The sequence below is a fragment of the Callorhinchus milii genome, unplaced genomic scaffold (genome assembly GCF_018977255.1).
Source record: "Callorhinchus milii isolate IMCB2004 unplaced genomic scaffold, IMCB_Cmil_1.0 Scaffold11, whole genome shotgun sequence".
In the NCBI taxonomy this organism is placed as follows: domain Eukaryota; kingdom Metazoa; phylum Chordata; class Chondrichthyes; order Chimaeriformes; family Callorhinchidae; genus Callorhinchus; species Callorhinchus milii.
This window is the reverse complement of record NW_024704752.1, coordinates 5,622,511-5,636,805: the sequence shown is the minus strand read 5'-3', so window position 1 is coordinate 5,636,805 and position 14,295 is coordinate 5,622,511. Positions and strand designations below refer to the sequence as shown.

The window sequence follows — 14,295 nt, the reverse complement described above, 5'->3', positions numbered from 1 at the left end:
ATCCTGTGCTAAAATACTGATGATTTTTTGACAAGTCTATGATTTATAAAATTTCTGAGAAGATAGTTTGTGCTGGTGGAGGATGCTAAAAGGAAGCATTCCAGAGATGTCTTTCAATTTGAGGAAAACAACCGTATTTAGGCCCAAACTGCAGCCCCAGGTCTTCCAGGATCAGGCTGTGTTACTGGGTACACTTGGCAGCATGCGGAAACCTGATCTTAGCTACAGGATTAAGTAAGCCAATTCTTACAAAACTAACTCTGCCATCGACACACATTTCTCAGGAAACACTCTATACAAGCTAACTGCAGACTGTTGGATGCAAACTATATAGAGACTGACAAGGTGACTGCAAACACCTGGCTGTGTATTCAGATCACTCTTCAAGTAAACTGCCTCAGTGCATTTCAGCAGTGTGGAATTTAACTGATGTGAAAAACTTCCTTCTCTATCAATAAATTTCCCTCTCTACCAACAAATCTCCTAACTGCTCAAATATGACAGTCACAGATAATCAAGGCAGAGGGGCTGGCCTGTAGGACTGAATAAAAAATAGAAAAGAATTATAGGCCTTGCATTTGATACAGGTCCTATAACCTCTCAAAGTGCTTCATAGGGAATTGTAGTCGAGTGCAATGAATGTATAGTTTTAGAGAAATATGGTTTGGATTTTAATGTTAACTACACCTTCTCAACATTACAGTCAACCTACAAAAAGTTGACAGAGGCCAGACCAAGCCCAGAGCACATGGGTGGAATTTTTGCAAACAGACGCTAATGGATGCTAGTGTGGAAGTCTGCCGAGCTTGCCCGCCTTTCTGTCAGCTGTTGTCACAGGGCTGGTTCAGTGCACAACATTCAATGCTACATCATCCGTGATTCTATTTATAAAATGTCTGCTTGCAGCTCTGTCTAATGTATCAGTCCTTCTGCTAGGGCCATTAACCCAGCTCCACTTGCCCATAGGTTTCAGTTACAAAGACCCCAAAGCACCACCTAAGAGAATGCAGGCAGGATTGAACAAATCAGGGCAAGTGCACATATGGACACAGAGATATGTACACACACACACAGATGTACACACATAGATGTGCGCACGCACATACACACACACGCACATACACACACACGCACACACACAGGTACATGCACAGGATCCAGCAGTCTAAGGCTAAAACTTCCACTCGTCTCAGACTATGTTGTCTTAAAATACAAATTCTCACAGAACTATACATATTTCTTAAAACTCAGTATTAATTTGGAAGCTTTTTTTTAGGAAAGCTCTCACTTTGCCAAAGCTGTTTCTCCTCTGATAAACACCAACCTACCTTCAGCTGTGGAGCACCCCAGGGCCGCCATCACGGGTTAAAGCCTCATATCTGACTCCCAGGCACAAAGCGACAAGCAAGAAATAAAATGTCTGTTTCAACATCTCAACCTTCTGAATACCTCTGAGCTCAACTCCACGTGTTAAACACTTTATTAGGGTTTGGTTTATCTATAACCCTTAGGGACTGGAATACTTCAATCAGGTCTCCCTGAGTCTTCTCGTCTCTTGGAGAACATAGCTCAGGGCCTAATTTCACCCCTGAATCCACTTTCCCTTCACTTATTCAGAAACTTGTCTCAGTTATTTTAGGTTTTTTTTTGGCGGGGTCCAGGCAGCAAATTCCTAATTAGTTGGTAAAGGTATTAATTTTGTCTGAAGCGTGGATCTTATTTTACAGAAACTCCTCATTGCCTCTGTGCTGTCAGTATATAAGCAGTATACAGGCACTCCCTTCTCTTCCCGAACCGTCTCCTATTCACGTACGTCACCATGATATACCAGCCACCTCCACTCCCTTAAAGCACAGTTGCGTGCTGCTGAATGCACCTGGTTTAAATCGGCAGATCTGGATGGACCTTATCAAATCCTACCGCTCGGCTATCACCTCTGCTAAATCGTCGTTCTACGCCAAGACAATCTAGGAGGCCAAGGACAACTCCTGGCTCCTCTTCTCCATCACCAACCAGCTCCTCCGCCTACCCTCACACCTCGCCCATCCTCACCTCCAATGCCAAATGCGAGGCGATGCTGGATTTCCTCGAATCTAAAGTTGAGGGGATCAGTTCGACTGCCTCTGCCCTTCTATCTACTACACCCTTTCCATCTCCCCCTCCCACACCCTACCCTTCCCTCCCTCCACACCTTCGAACCTGTCTCCCACTCCTCTCTCACCACCACTATAATCCGCAAGAAACCAATTACCTGCTCCCTCAAACCCAGCCCTACACCTCTGCTTACCTCCCAGCTCCACCTCCTTGCCCTTCTACTCACAGATATCATAAATCTCCCTGTCCACTGGTACTGTCCCACCCCATTTAAAACTGCCGTCATCATACCTATCCTTAAAAAACCCTCCCTGGACCCATCTCTACTCTCAAACTACCATCCCATCTCCAGACTTTCTTTCCTCTCCAAGGTCCTGGAACGAGTCATTGCTTCCCAGCTTCACTCAATCCTCTCCCGCCAATGCCTTCACGAACCTCTCCAATCGGGTTTCCGTGCCACTCACAGCACAGAATCAGCCCTGGTCAAAGTGACAAATGACATCCTGTCCATCTGCGAGCAAGGCTCCTCTGCCTCTCTGCTGCCTTCGACACCATCGACCGCTCCATCCTCATCCACAGCCTTTCCTCTCACCTCAATGTTCACAGCTCTGTCCTTGACTTGTTCAGATCGTACCTCTCACACCATCTCCACTTCATCTCCACAAGCGGTTTCTCCTCTAGCCCCGGCATCATCTCGTGCAGCGTTCCACAGGGTTCTGTCCTTGGCCCCTCCTTTTCAATATCTACATGCTCCCTTTAGGTGACGTCATCCGCAGACATGGGGTCAACTTTCATATATACGGATGACCACCCTGGACTCCAGGACTACTGCTGTCCTCACAGAATGTCTGCCAGACATCAAGTCCTGGATGAGAGCTGATTTTCTTCAGTTGAACGTCAACAAGATCGAGGCTGTCCTGATTGGCTCCTGTCAGCACTTCCACATCTCAGGCACTGACAGCATCACCATACATGGATGCACACTCCATCTTACTAAGCCAGTCCGGAACCTTGTTTGACTCTCAACTATTGTTTCTACCCCACATTTGTGGCATGACCCACTTTGACTTCCCCCACCTCCGCAACATCGCCCGTCTCTGTCATTGTCTCACACCGCAGGCCACCGAAACCTCATACACGCTTTCATTACATTGAGGCTTGACTATGCAAACTCCTTGATGGTCAGTCTCTCCAACTCCTCCCTCCATAGGCTGCAGATCATCCAGAACTCTGCAGCCTGTGTCCTCTCCCGCACCAGGGTCCGTGACCCTATCAGCCCCATCCTCGCTCAACTCTACTGGCTTCCCATCACACAGAGGATACAGTTTAAGATCCTGGTCCTCACCTTCAAAACCCTCCATGGTCTTGCTCCCTCCTACCTCTGAGACCTCCTAACCCCTACCATCCTGCCCGCTGCCACCATTCAGCCGGCTCCGGCCTGTTTCACGTCCCCCGCCTCACTCGCCCCACCATTGGCGGGCGGGTCTTCTGCTACTCTGCCCCCATTCTCCAGAACTCCATTCCGCAGTCCTTCTGCCTCGCCCCTCCCTTGCCTCCTTCAAGACCTATCCATCTCAAGACCCTCCTCTCCTCCCAACGTGAAAGGCGCTATGCAAATGTAATTTTGTTGGTCTTGTGGTGGTGGTGGTACTCTTAAGCATTGTGACAGGTTCTGCAATGTATCAGACACTTGACTGACAAAACAGTAACGGTTACTTGGTTGAGGTAGAGGCAGTGAAGGGAACCGTCAAATTATATCCCAGTCAAAGAAGGGGGTCAATTGTCCTCAGAAAAGTGAGTTGGAAAACCGCAATGGTGGGACCTTTGCCTAAGGAAGACAACTGTAACTGTGAGGGACTGTGCTCTGCCTAAACAACAGCCACTCTGTTACTAACACAAAGTTACAAACCACAAAAGCATTATCTCTCATGTGCTTCCTCTTTCGGGGTCAGCTTAAGAAATCAATGATGTAGATATCTATCAATTTGGGGAAGGATTGCCATTCCTCCTAAGGGACGCCTGGGCGGGGGGAGGGAAGGACACATGGGTTTCATTCTTCTGACCGTTAATTACACTCTAGTGTTTTCCCCTTTTTTAAAAAAAATTATAATCACACCCATTTTGAAAGTGTGAAACATTCATACGTTACAAGAGCAGTCAATAGAGGCAGTCAGATTGGACTGTCTTATCTCTTGTGTGCACTTGCTACATTGTCAGGATGATAGCACACAGGCTGTCATTAGGTTTCTCAATGGCTTTATTACATGAACAATTCTCCATCTCTCTCTCTCTAATGAGGCCACTCTGACATTGCACTCCTTGTGGCACTTATCTTTCCCAGCAGCCCTGCCTCATTTCTTTCTGCTCCTGTACAATTCAGTCCCTTATCGTAATGTAGCGTATTCCTTCCCATAAAATTCCTCCCAATGGCTTATATGCTGCTATATCATGGGCTGTTTTCTGTCTGCTTAACAAGGCCCACTCAATATCTGTCTCAGCATATCCGGGCTTTCCCTTCATTCTACATTAAATCATCATGACTGAGCTGGCTCTAACCTACAAAGGGATGGTGGCTATTTAGTTCCAACTGAACGTCAGTAAGACCGAGGCCCTCCTGATTGGCTCGCGCCAGCATCTCTGCACCTCGGGCGCTGGCAGCATCAGCCTCCACAGCTGACACTCAACCTTACTAAGCCAGTCAGGAACCTGGGTGTCTTGTTTGACCCTGAACTGTCCTTTCTCCCCCACATCCACGCCATGAGTGGTACTGCCTATCACGACCTCCACAACATTGCCAGACTCCGCCACTGCCTCACCCCTCAGGCTGCCGAAACCCTCACCCACGCATTCGTCACATTGAGGCTCAATTATGGAAACTCCCTCATCATCAGTCTTCCCAACTCTTCCCTTCACAAGCAGCAGATCATCCAAAACTCTGCAGCTCATGTACTCTCACGCACCAGGCTTCGTGTCGAATTCAAGATCCTCGTCCTCACTTTTAAGACCATCCATGGCCTTGCCCCCTCCTACCTCTCTGACCTGCTGACTCCCTACCAACCTGCCCGCTCCATCCGTTCAACGGGCTCCGGCCTGCTCCATGTCTCCCGTCCGACCCACCCTACCATTGGTGGCCGGGCTTTCAGTCTCTCTGCCCCCACACTCTGGAACTCCATCCCACAGGCCCTTCACCTCGTCTCCTCACTTGCCTCCTTCAAGGCCGGTCTCAAGACCCTCCTCTTCGATCATGCCTTCAGTCGCCCTCCAACCTCTCTGCCTTCCCTCATCCTACCCCACCCCTCCCCCAAGTTTGGGTCCTGACCCCTGACTATCCAGCGCCTTGTGACTTTCTCCTCACGTGAAAGGCGCTCTATAAATGTAATTTTGTTGTTGTTGGCTGTATCAGTCAGCTTGGCTCAATTGGTAGCATTCTCGTCTCTAAGGTACTTGATAGTGATTGATGATAGTAATTGAAACTTTGAGGCGTTTCAATATGGCGAGATGTATAAAAACCCAAGTGTTTTTGTTTAATTGGTGTCCTCTTGTTACTGACCCACTGACCAGTGGAAAAATTTCCCTCCGTTTACCTTATCAAAACCCTTAAAAAAATTTAATACTTCCATCAAGACTCCTCTCACCCTTCTGTGTTCTAATTAAACATCCCAATGCACAAGCTCACAAGATTAGTTTAGATGAAGAAGGCTCTTCAACCCATCTGATCTCATCCTTCAGAACACCCACACTATTGATTATACCATCACTGCAGCAAACTGTTTCTCCTCGTAAGTAAAGCCTCCCATCCCAGGGAATCTTCTCTGCAACCTCCCTATGGCCTTGACATCCTTCCTATGAGTTAGATGCCCAAAACAGGACACAATATTCTAACCGTGACTTAATTAATGATTAAACAGATTCAGCATTACACCCTTTACCTTTGTACTTCATGCACCAATTTGATGTGCTTTAACAGCTTTACTAACATGCCCTCTCTCCATTAAAGATTTGTGTACATTAACCCCTGGGTAACTTCTCTTCTACTCCTTTTCCTTTAATGGATTCAGAAGCACAGCAAGACTAAGGATGCTGTGGAACACAGTGGAGAGTAAATTTGCAATATTTCTTAAATGTTCCATTAAATTTGCTGAATTTCAACCCAAAGATATCACGTCACCTGTCACATTTTTCTCCCCCCTGGTATTACCAGCAACTGAACGTTATAACAAAACCAATATACAAAAAGTAATTAAGAGTGAGAAAGAGAGCAAGAAGCAGTATAACATAGGCAATCAAACTGAGGAGAGAGGACTAAGACCCTTCTGCTCATTTCTGTCCAGATTCCCCACTCTACCATCCTCCTATCACACCATCCAACCGTTTTAAATGAATGCAGCATTCTGGCATCGACCAACCTTCCTGGTGTCTGTCCTGAACTTGCCCTCTGAAATTCCTGGTACCATTCTCAAATCAGTGCCCTGACAAAAACACCTAGCGCAAATCCGCTGATTACAGAGGCATCTGAACCATTAGCCAGTAAAACCTTAAAAAGGTCAAAAAAGTTACAAATTCCCCCGGTGCCTGTTTAGAGTGAACTCATGCTAATTATCTTCCTGTATTAAAAAAAACCTCTACCCATTTTCACTCTAGTAATTCATTTCAAATAGTCGAGTCCCTTTCACTGTCCTGTTAAGGGAATATCTTTGCCTGGATTACATACTTTTACCATATTTGCAGTCAAACACCACTCAGGGGGCAGGGCTCCGGCCATTCTGGGTAATTTTGAAATATTTCCTCAAACAGCAACGTCACTGGTTGGCTGATACTGGCAGAGTTTGCTGTACAGACACTCACAGACAGAGTCCCACGCTCACAGACACACACCGTTTCACACTCAGACACAAAGAGACACAAACAAAACTGGAATCTAAAATGGAATGTGATGCAATTTTCATTACAACGCCAACAGTTCACTTCATCACTGGTAATAGAGGGGTGCAAAATATAACATACTAAAAATATACAATATAATAATAATCTTTACCAATATATACAACAAAAACAACTTGCATTATACAGTTTCCTTCATTAGGGCGATGTCTTGGAGCGCTTAATATTGCCTTTTGTCGGAACAGTTCAAAGGACTACACAGGAAATTGCAGTGGGCATGGACTTGTTTGGTCGAATTGCCTGTTTCTGTGCTATAGCTATGTGTAGTCCGTATTTGTAGGGGAACATAGCACCAAGTTTCACACTAGAATTTTCCCACAAACATCCATTGAAATGACCAATTTTATTTTGTGAATTGTTGACCAGTAGAAACTCCCTTCTCTTTTCCAATAGTGCCCCTATTTCTATGACTCGCCCAGCTACACTGGCTTCCCATTTGCTTCAAAATCCTCCTTCTCGCTTTCAAAGTCCTTGAAGGCTTTGCTCCTCCTTACCTCTGTGACCTGCTAACTCCATATCGACCTGTCCACTCCCTCCGCTCAGCGGGCTGTGACCTGCTCCATGTCCCCTGCTCTGTCCGCCCCAACATCGGTAGACAGGCCTTCAGCTTCTCTGCCCCCACCCTTTGGATCTCCATTCCACAGTCCTTTCGCCTTGCTCGCTTCCTTGTCTCCTTCAAAGCTCATCTCAAGACCCCCATCTTTGACCATGTCTTCAGTTACCCCCCCCCCACCCCTGCCCTCCCACTCTTCCGATCCCAACTGCCAGCTCAGGTCCAAATCCCTAACTGCCTTAGGACATCCTCCCAATGTGAAAGGCACTATACAAATGTAATTTTGTTGTTCTTGTTGTTGTCTTGGTACATCCACCCGACTTGAAGGCGCTATGCAAATGTAAGTTGTTGTTTTTGTTGTTGTTGTGCTATGGGTTTTTAACATCCACAAGAACAGGCACACAAGATTTCAGTTTAACATCCCAATCAAAGCATGGCACATAAGACAATGTAGCACTCCCCAGTACCGCACTGAATCTTCAGCCTAGACTGTAAACTCAAAATCTCAGTGGATGAAGTATTTTTTCTAAAAGCAGATAGGACATCGCCCTCCGCATTATTCTAATTTGAACAAGTCAGTAAAAGTGATTAACTCCACTTAAATTTCCACTGACCAAATGACCAGCACACCCCAAAATGCTTGAAATCTCAGAACATACATTCCATTTGAGGCAACAAAATGCCCACAAAATAGCGCAATATGTATGTCAAGTGAGCCAACATGACTGGGGAGGTAAGCGGTCTCCTTGACACCATGATTCCAAGGTGAAATAAATCGCAACAGAACATGAAAATCGATTCAACCCTCTGCAATTTCAGCAGAGCGGTTACTTAGGGAGGCAGGTCTGCAGTACTACAGCATAGTGAGGACAGACCAGCTGACAGGCACACTGGCAAAACTTGGAAAACAGGCCAATCACTGGGAGCTGGGATTCTTTCCAATTGAAAGCCAAAACCCTAAATCGGTAGGTGATCCTAGCAAGTTGAATTCCAGCAATACCCAAACACATTCTGGGGTCCCCGGGCCTTGGCTCTCGCTAACCAATGCAATATACTGCCCAGAATTAGGTAAGCATATCTATTTAGATCAATTTGGTTTGGAAATCCTTAAGCAGGGTGATGAGTTCCGCATATGTCAGACTCCATATGCGATCTGGCTGGCCTCATATATTAAGCCATGGGTAAACAAAGCCTCCAGTATAAGCCTCAGGCAGTTTGTTCAGGCCTCAAGGCCAGGTTCAGTGCATGGGCCTGTGGTGTAAGAATCAAGGGCAGCTGAGCAGAGCCTCAATCCAGATTATTTATTGCAAGATCTTGCACACAATGCAAGCCTAACCCTTCCGCTCCTAACTAAAATTCCAAGCATATATTTTAAGTTGTTTTTCGCTGTTCGTTAAGCACCTGGACCCAAGATAAAGCTGAGGGGTTCTGGCATTTTGTGAGGTGGCTGAAATATATAAATATATAAGTCGGAAGGCACACATTAAATGGCAGTTGCATGTGTGTACATCTCTGGCATCTCTGACTGCATTGTTGCATCTTCCCTCCTGACACTGAAATGACATCTCAATTACTTGCAATAGGCCACTGCACTGGACCACTGCTTCAGAACATCAAACAGGACAATGTTCATAGAAACCACATTCAGATTTACACATGTGCATAATAAAATACTGTAGCGGGGGCCCATCAACGCATACAACTGCTAGTCATCAGCTTATAGGCCACTAGCCTTGCAGTCTGTTACACCAACACAAAGAGATTAGGCAAAGCAAGGCTATCCCTGTCAGGTGTGGATGGGAAAGAGAGCAGCCACAAGGCAGATTTGACCCCATTTACCGCACCCTGGATCCAGGGTCCACATCACTCACTTCTATGGGATACATAACATTCAACCGCACAACAGGCAAGAGAAAGCAATGGAGGTATTTCTACCACGTTGTACTTACTTTCAGTGAATCAAAGCAGGCAATGACTCTTCCATTCTCAACTTGGCAGCTTTTGGATGGATGTGCAAATTTACATTCAGTGTCTGGTCGTGAGCATGTCCCTCTTTGAAATTCTCTGCACACTTCCAGCGTCAGCCATTTCGTGTCTCGGATCTGTGTCACGTTAACAGCCATGTTTGAGAGTTACAGGTAGGGCGGGATTCCCGAAGGGTGCAGATAAAACAGGCAGACTGCGGTGGTGCGTCAACGTCGATTAAAAACAAAACCCTTTTTAAAAATACTTTCAAAGTCTCCCGTTCTCTATGAGTGCGTGCAGTTTTTTTTAAAAAAAACTTTTTTTAAAAAAAAGTTTACAGAAGGCTTTTGATAGAAATAGAGGATTTCCTTCTCAGAAAAAACTCATGTCATTAAGATTGTCGTTTCAAAAGGCTTTTTTTTAAAAACAAATAACAGTGCTATTAACAGCAAGGTGCTGGATGCCAATCTGTCAGGTCTGGCGCAGGTTAGCTGTGGGTCCTCAGTCAACCATCCGAAGTGCCAATTTGGAGCGCGTCTGTAAAGCTGGTGATCGCTTCGCTTGCACTGAACTTTCAGTAAAGTTATTTGAATTGTAAAATCGCCAGTGTGCAGTGGCAACTGAAAGAACCTTGATTTTCAGCCAGAAGTTAGTTTTATTCTGCAGCGAAAGTTTTCTGTTCTTATATATATATTTAGATATATATTGTTACAGTAGAGCAGCAGAGGGCAATGCCAGGCTGATGCACTGCAAACTGTTTTTTCCCCTCTTTTGGGTCTAGGTGGGAACAGGGTGGGGAGAGGTGGGAGGGAAGGGGAGGCGAGTGCACTGGAGACTGAGGGCTGAGGTGCTGTTGTCTCTGTTTAATTGGCAGCAAGCAAGGCAAAAGCACAGTCTGCCCTAGAAGCGGTTCCAAGCAGCAGGGACGTCAGGAAAGGCACTTTTCAGTACCAACCTGTAGGAGAAAGAGACACATCAACATTTTACCAAGCAGTACTCCACACCCGTCCCACAGTGTGCAAAACAGCAAACCAAAAAAGAAACCTCAAGAGCAAAGGCAGAGTCTATCTGTGCACGGACACTCACAGTGCAGTGTAAAACAGCCGAGCATTGGAGAATTTCTTTTAAAAAAAAGCTTTTCCACTCCTTGTGAAGCAGTGCATGATAGGGAGAGCCAATTAGGGAAAATATTGCAGCAGTATCCTGGGCAGAGAGCCGATAGTGTGGGCTGTCTTATGAAAGGTCGAGCTTGTCGGACGTTCACTGCACATGCTCTGAGCACGAACGGCCATCAGAAGCGACTAACTCCACTGCAAGGAGACTTGTGTGTTTTAACTCACCCTAACATGCAGTTTACAATTTGACTGCGGTAGCTCGCCACCAGCTTCCCGGCAACTGCACCCTTCCCCCAGCATATACATACATACAGAGCTCCCAGCCTGAACCTGCACCTTTCCCACTCAGTTTGGCCTGCCTGAGACACACCCACACAACCTGTCCGGCCACTGCGAGGGAGGCGTGAGGCAGGCAGGCGGCTCCTGGGGTGGGGGGGAAGCAATGGAGGAAGTGCTGGCTCCTGCAACTAGGGCTAGGGGAGGAAGCTAGCTGCTGCACGAGGGGTAAGGCAATGGCTGGCTCCTGGGGTTGAAGGGTGGGGAGGGAAAAGGTGGCCGAGGGCTGAGAGCTGGGGGGGGGGGGGGGGGGGGATGGACGGCGACTGCAAGGGGGAAAGCAGCCATGAATAGCGCACTCTTCACTGGCACCATTCTGTGCCTGCCTCCAGCGTGTGAGACGCTGCTCCTTACGTCCTGTTAAATCTTCCCCACTCAGCGACCAGGCGGTCTGTCTGTCTGTCAAAGACATCACGGCCTCAGTCAGACCTAACAAAAGCTGCCTTTATTCTGACCTCTTTTAGCCGGTGCTCGTGTTGCGCGGGGAACAGAGGGATCTCAGTGCTGTCAGGACGTCTGGCAAAACCGTGCCTCAGCCAAAGTAAAGGGCATGTCTATTACATGCTAGCGTTAAATATTAAGCATAGCAATTTGGAATTTGCAAAGCGTCTTCTCCCTACTGATACCTATGCACGTTCTGCTGTCATTTGCAAGCAGACTAGGATGAGCTATTTACTGCTAACTCTACACTTTCTAGCTAGAGTAATTTGAAATCTAAATATCCCATTCCTCCCTGCCCCTCGCTCAGTTTGGGCATGTCTGCTGTCTGCACCCCTACAGCAAAAGCCACCTCCATCTCGTCACTTCCACAGCAGAGTGTGGAGGGAGTTTGTTTAACTAACACTAGCTCAGAGCAAGAGGGCGGTGTGCAATTAAATCTCAAATATTTGCCGGCAGAGAGCTAAAAATTGAAAACTCTCCAACTGAAGTGATGAACACACATTCCCCCGCTCTTTTGCTCTACCCCCCTCCCCCAACCATAACCAGTGCTCAACCCGTTCAAGATAGATTTTTTTGTGAGTAAAGAAATTGTACAGCGTAGTGCCAGGTTCTCACGAAAAAGCTTTGGTGTTTGAGGGGCCAGTGCCCTCACTGCCCTTTAAGCAGCGAGACACACAGGGGCAGCGAATGAACAGGTACTAATATTGATTACTAATTGCAGCTGATCAAATAATTCACCAAGATGATAGCCAGTGTTTGGCACAAGTACGTGTAAGCTTTTCATGCGTTGAGGGATGTCATCACTTCTCAATTATGTTTTGGGGAAAAAATTTACATGAGAGGTGCTTGTGCAATGAGGGCGGCTGCTGTGGCTGTGTACTCAGAGCCAGGCTCCCTTGCGCTTCAGAAAAACAGCACCGCCCTAATTCTCAATGTTAGATCTGTAGGAAAGCATCCCAGTGATCTCACCACAGGGGGTGTTTGGGAGTGGGTGGGGGGGAGGGTTTCCTATTAAAACAATGTCTCTTTGCGATCTGCTTCCCTCTTGAGTATTTACTACCCACTGTACGTCTTTAACCCTTTCACCACCTGAGATGCAGATGTGTCAGAAAAGGCTGAGTAAATCAGTTATACGCGCACACAAACACGTAAACATACACACACAAAAGCATTCCCACACAAACACACATAAGCATTCCCACACAAACACACACTCACAAGAACTCACATAAGCACACTCAAGCACGTGCACAAGCAGACTCGCACAAGCATGCACAAACACAGGATTACACAAGCTCCCATAGACAGATACACACGTGTACATACACACACACCAAATAATCCTTGCATTTGATAATCCTAATCTGCTTTATCAAATCTTAAAGAGCTTCGTATGGAACTGCTGTCAAGAGACTTTTGGTACACAAACAGATACACACACATAAACCTGGACACAGACGAAAACAGGCCTGCATAGAAACTCACTTTCCATCTGGTCCAAAGTTACTCAGCAGTGAACAGGAATGAGACCCATGGCCACTTCATTCCCTTCCCCAGCCCATTGTAGCTCCAGCAACTGCCCAGGCTGAGACCACAGGGCAGGATTCACACCTGGGACCGTTTAGGCCCTTGTGGTTCAGTTGCATGCTTGAAGAGTGAGTTTCCTAACTGTCATTGGGGAACAAGATAACATTTCTCACCACTCCTTCCTGTGCTAACAGCTGACAAGCACCTAACTCAGCAGTCATCCCAAGAGTTCCCTCCCTGCCTCATTCCCAGCCTCTCCCCACACTGTGGCTTGCGATATGTAGTATTAATTATTGAACCTGGAAGATGGGTCTAAAATGTAGAATTTAACCTGGATTTGCAAGGGAAATACAAGTAAAGACTTCAGAGAATCTGGATGTGCTTCCCAACCAACCTCAGGAATGCTACATGCACACCTATAAATGCACATAACGGGAAGACAGAATTAAAGTTGGCAAGATTAAATATTTAGGAATCCTTTGTGAATCCAGATTGTCACCATTATACGCAACCTAAGCATCAGGTTCGACCCCCAATTATCCTTCCTCCCCCACATCCGGTCCCTCACCAGCACCGCTTTCTTCCACCTCTGATACATCGCTCGTCTCCACCAATACCTCACTTCAAAAGCCGCTGAAACCCTGGTCCATGCCTTTGTCACCTCAGCTGGACTATTCAAATGCCTTCCTCGCCGGTCTCCCCTCCACTACCATCCATAACATCCAGGTCTTGCAGAACTCTGCTGCCCGCATTCTTATCCACACCAAACTCCGCTCCCCGATTACCCCAGTCCTTGTCAGACTGCACTGGCTGCCTGTCCCAAAGAGGATCGACTTCAAGATCCTCACTCTTATCTTCAAATCCCTCCATTCCTCTGCACCCCCCAACTCTCTGATCTCCTCTCTCCTCACAACAGTGCCCGTTGCTTTTGTTCCACCGGGTTTGGCCTCCCCCTTGTCCCTCCGAGTGCTCCGCTCCACCCTCGGTGGCCGTGCTTTCAGCCACTAAGCCCCGAAGCTCTGGAACTCCCTTCCTCACTCCCTTCACCTCGTGCCCTCTCTTCCTATTTTCAAATCTTGGCTGAAGACCTTTCTTGTTGACAGCGCCTTTGGTCACCTTCCTCCCCCTCCCCGGGATCCGTTACTGTAAAGGGCTCAGAGACGCCGTCCGGCGTGGAGGGCGCTACATAGTTCCAAGTTGTTGTTGTTGTTATTCTCCTAAATGGCAAAATGTTAATTCCCCAATCCACTGATAAGGGAGCTCTGCAGCGAGGATACTGGTAATCACCCAGGCACAGTCTTTACCAGTGACAGGCATTGGGAT

At 47.0% G+C, this 14,295-nt stretch overlaps 1 protein-coding gene across 12 annotated transcripts in view; it reads right to left on the bottom strand.

The window, feature by feature from the left end:
- The window catches only part of mbnl1 (muscleblind-like splicing regulator 1), a 120,181-nt gene that overhangs the window by 54,806 nt on the left and 51,080 nt on the right, over positions 1-14,295 (bottom strand). For 11 of the 12 annotated variants that reach the window (XM_042339040.1, XM_042339039.1, XM_042339047.1 and 8 more), the window contains one exon: positions 9,538-10,508. The exons of the other annotated variant lie outside the window; for it this stretch is intronic. In XM_042339040.1, coding sequence (XP_042194974.1) covers positions 9,538-9,711 — 174 coding nt within the window. In that variant the 5' untranslated portion in view covers positions 9,712-10,508. The remainder of the gene's footprint in view (positions 1-9,537; positions 10,509-14,295) is intronic. 12 annotated transcript variants of the gene reach the window in all.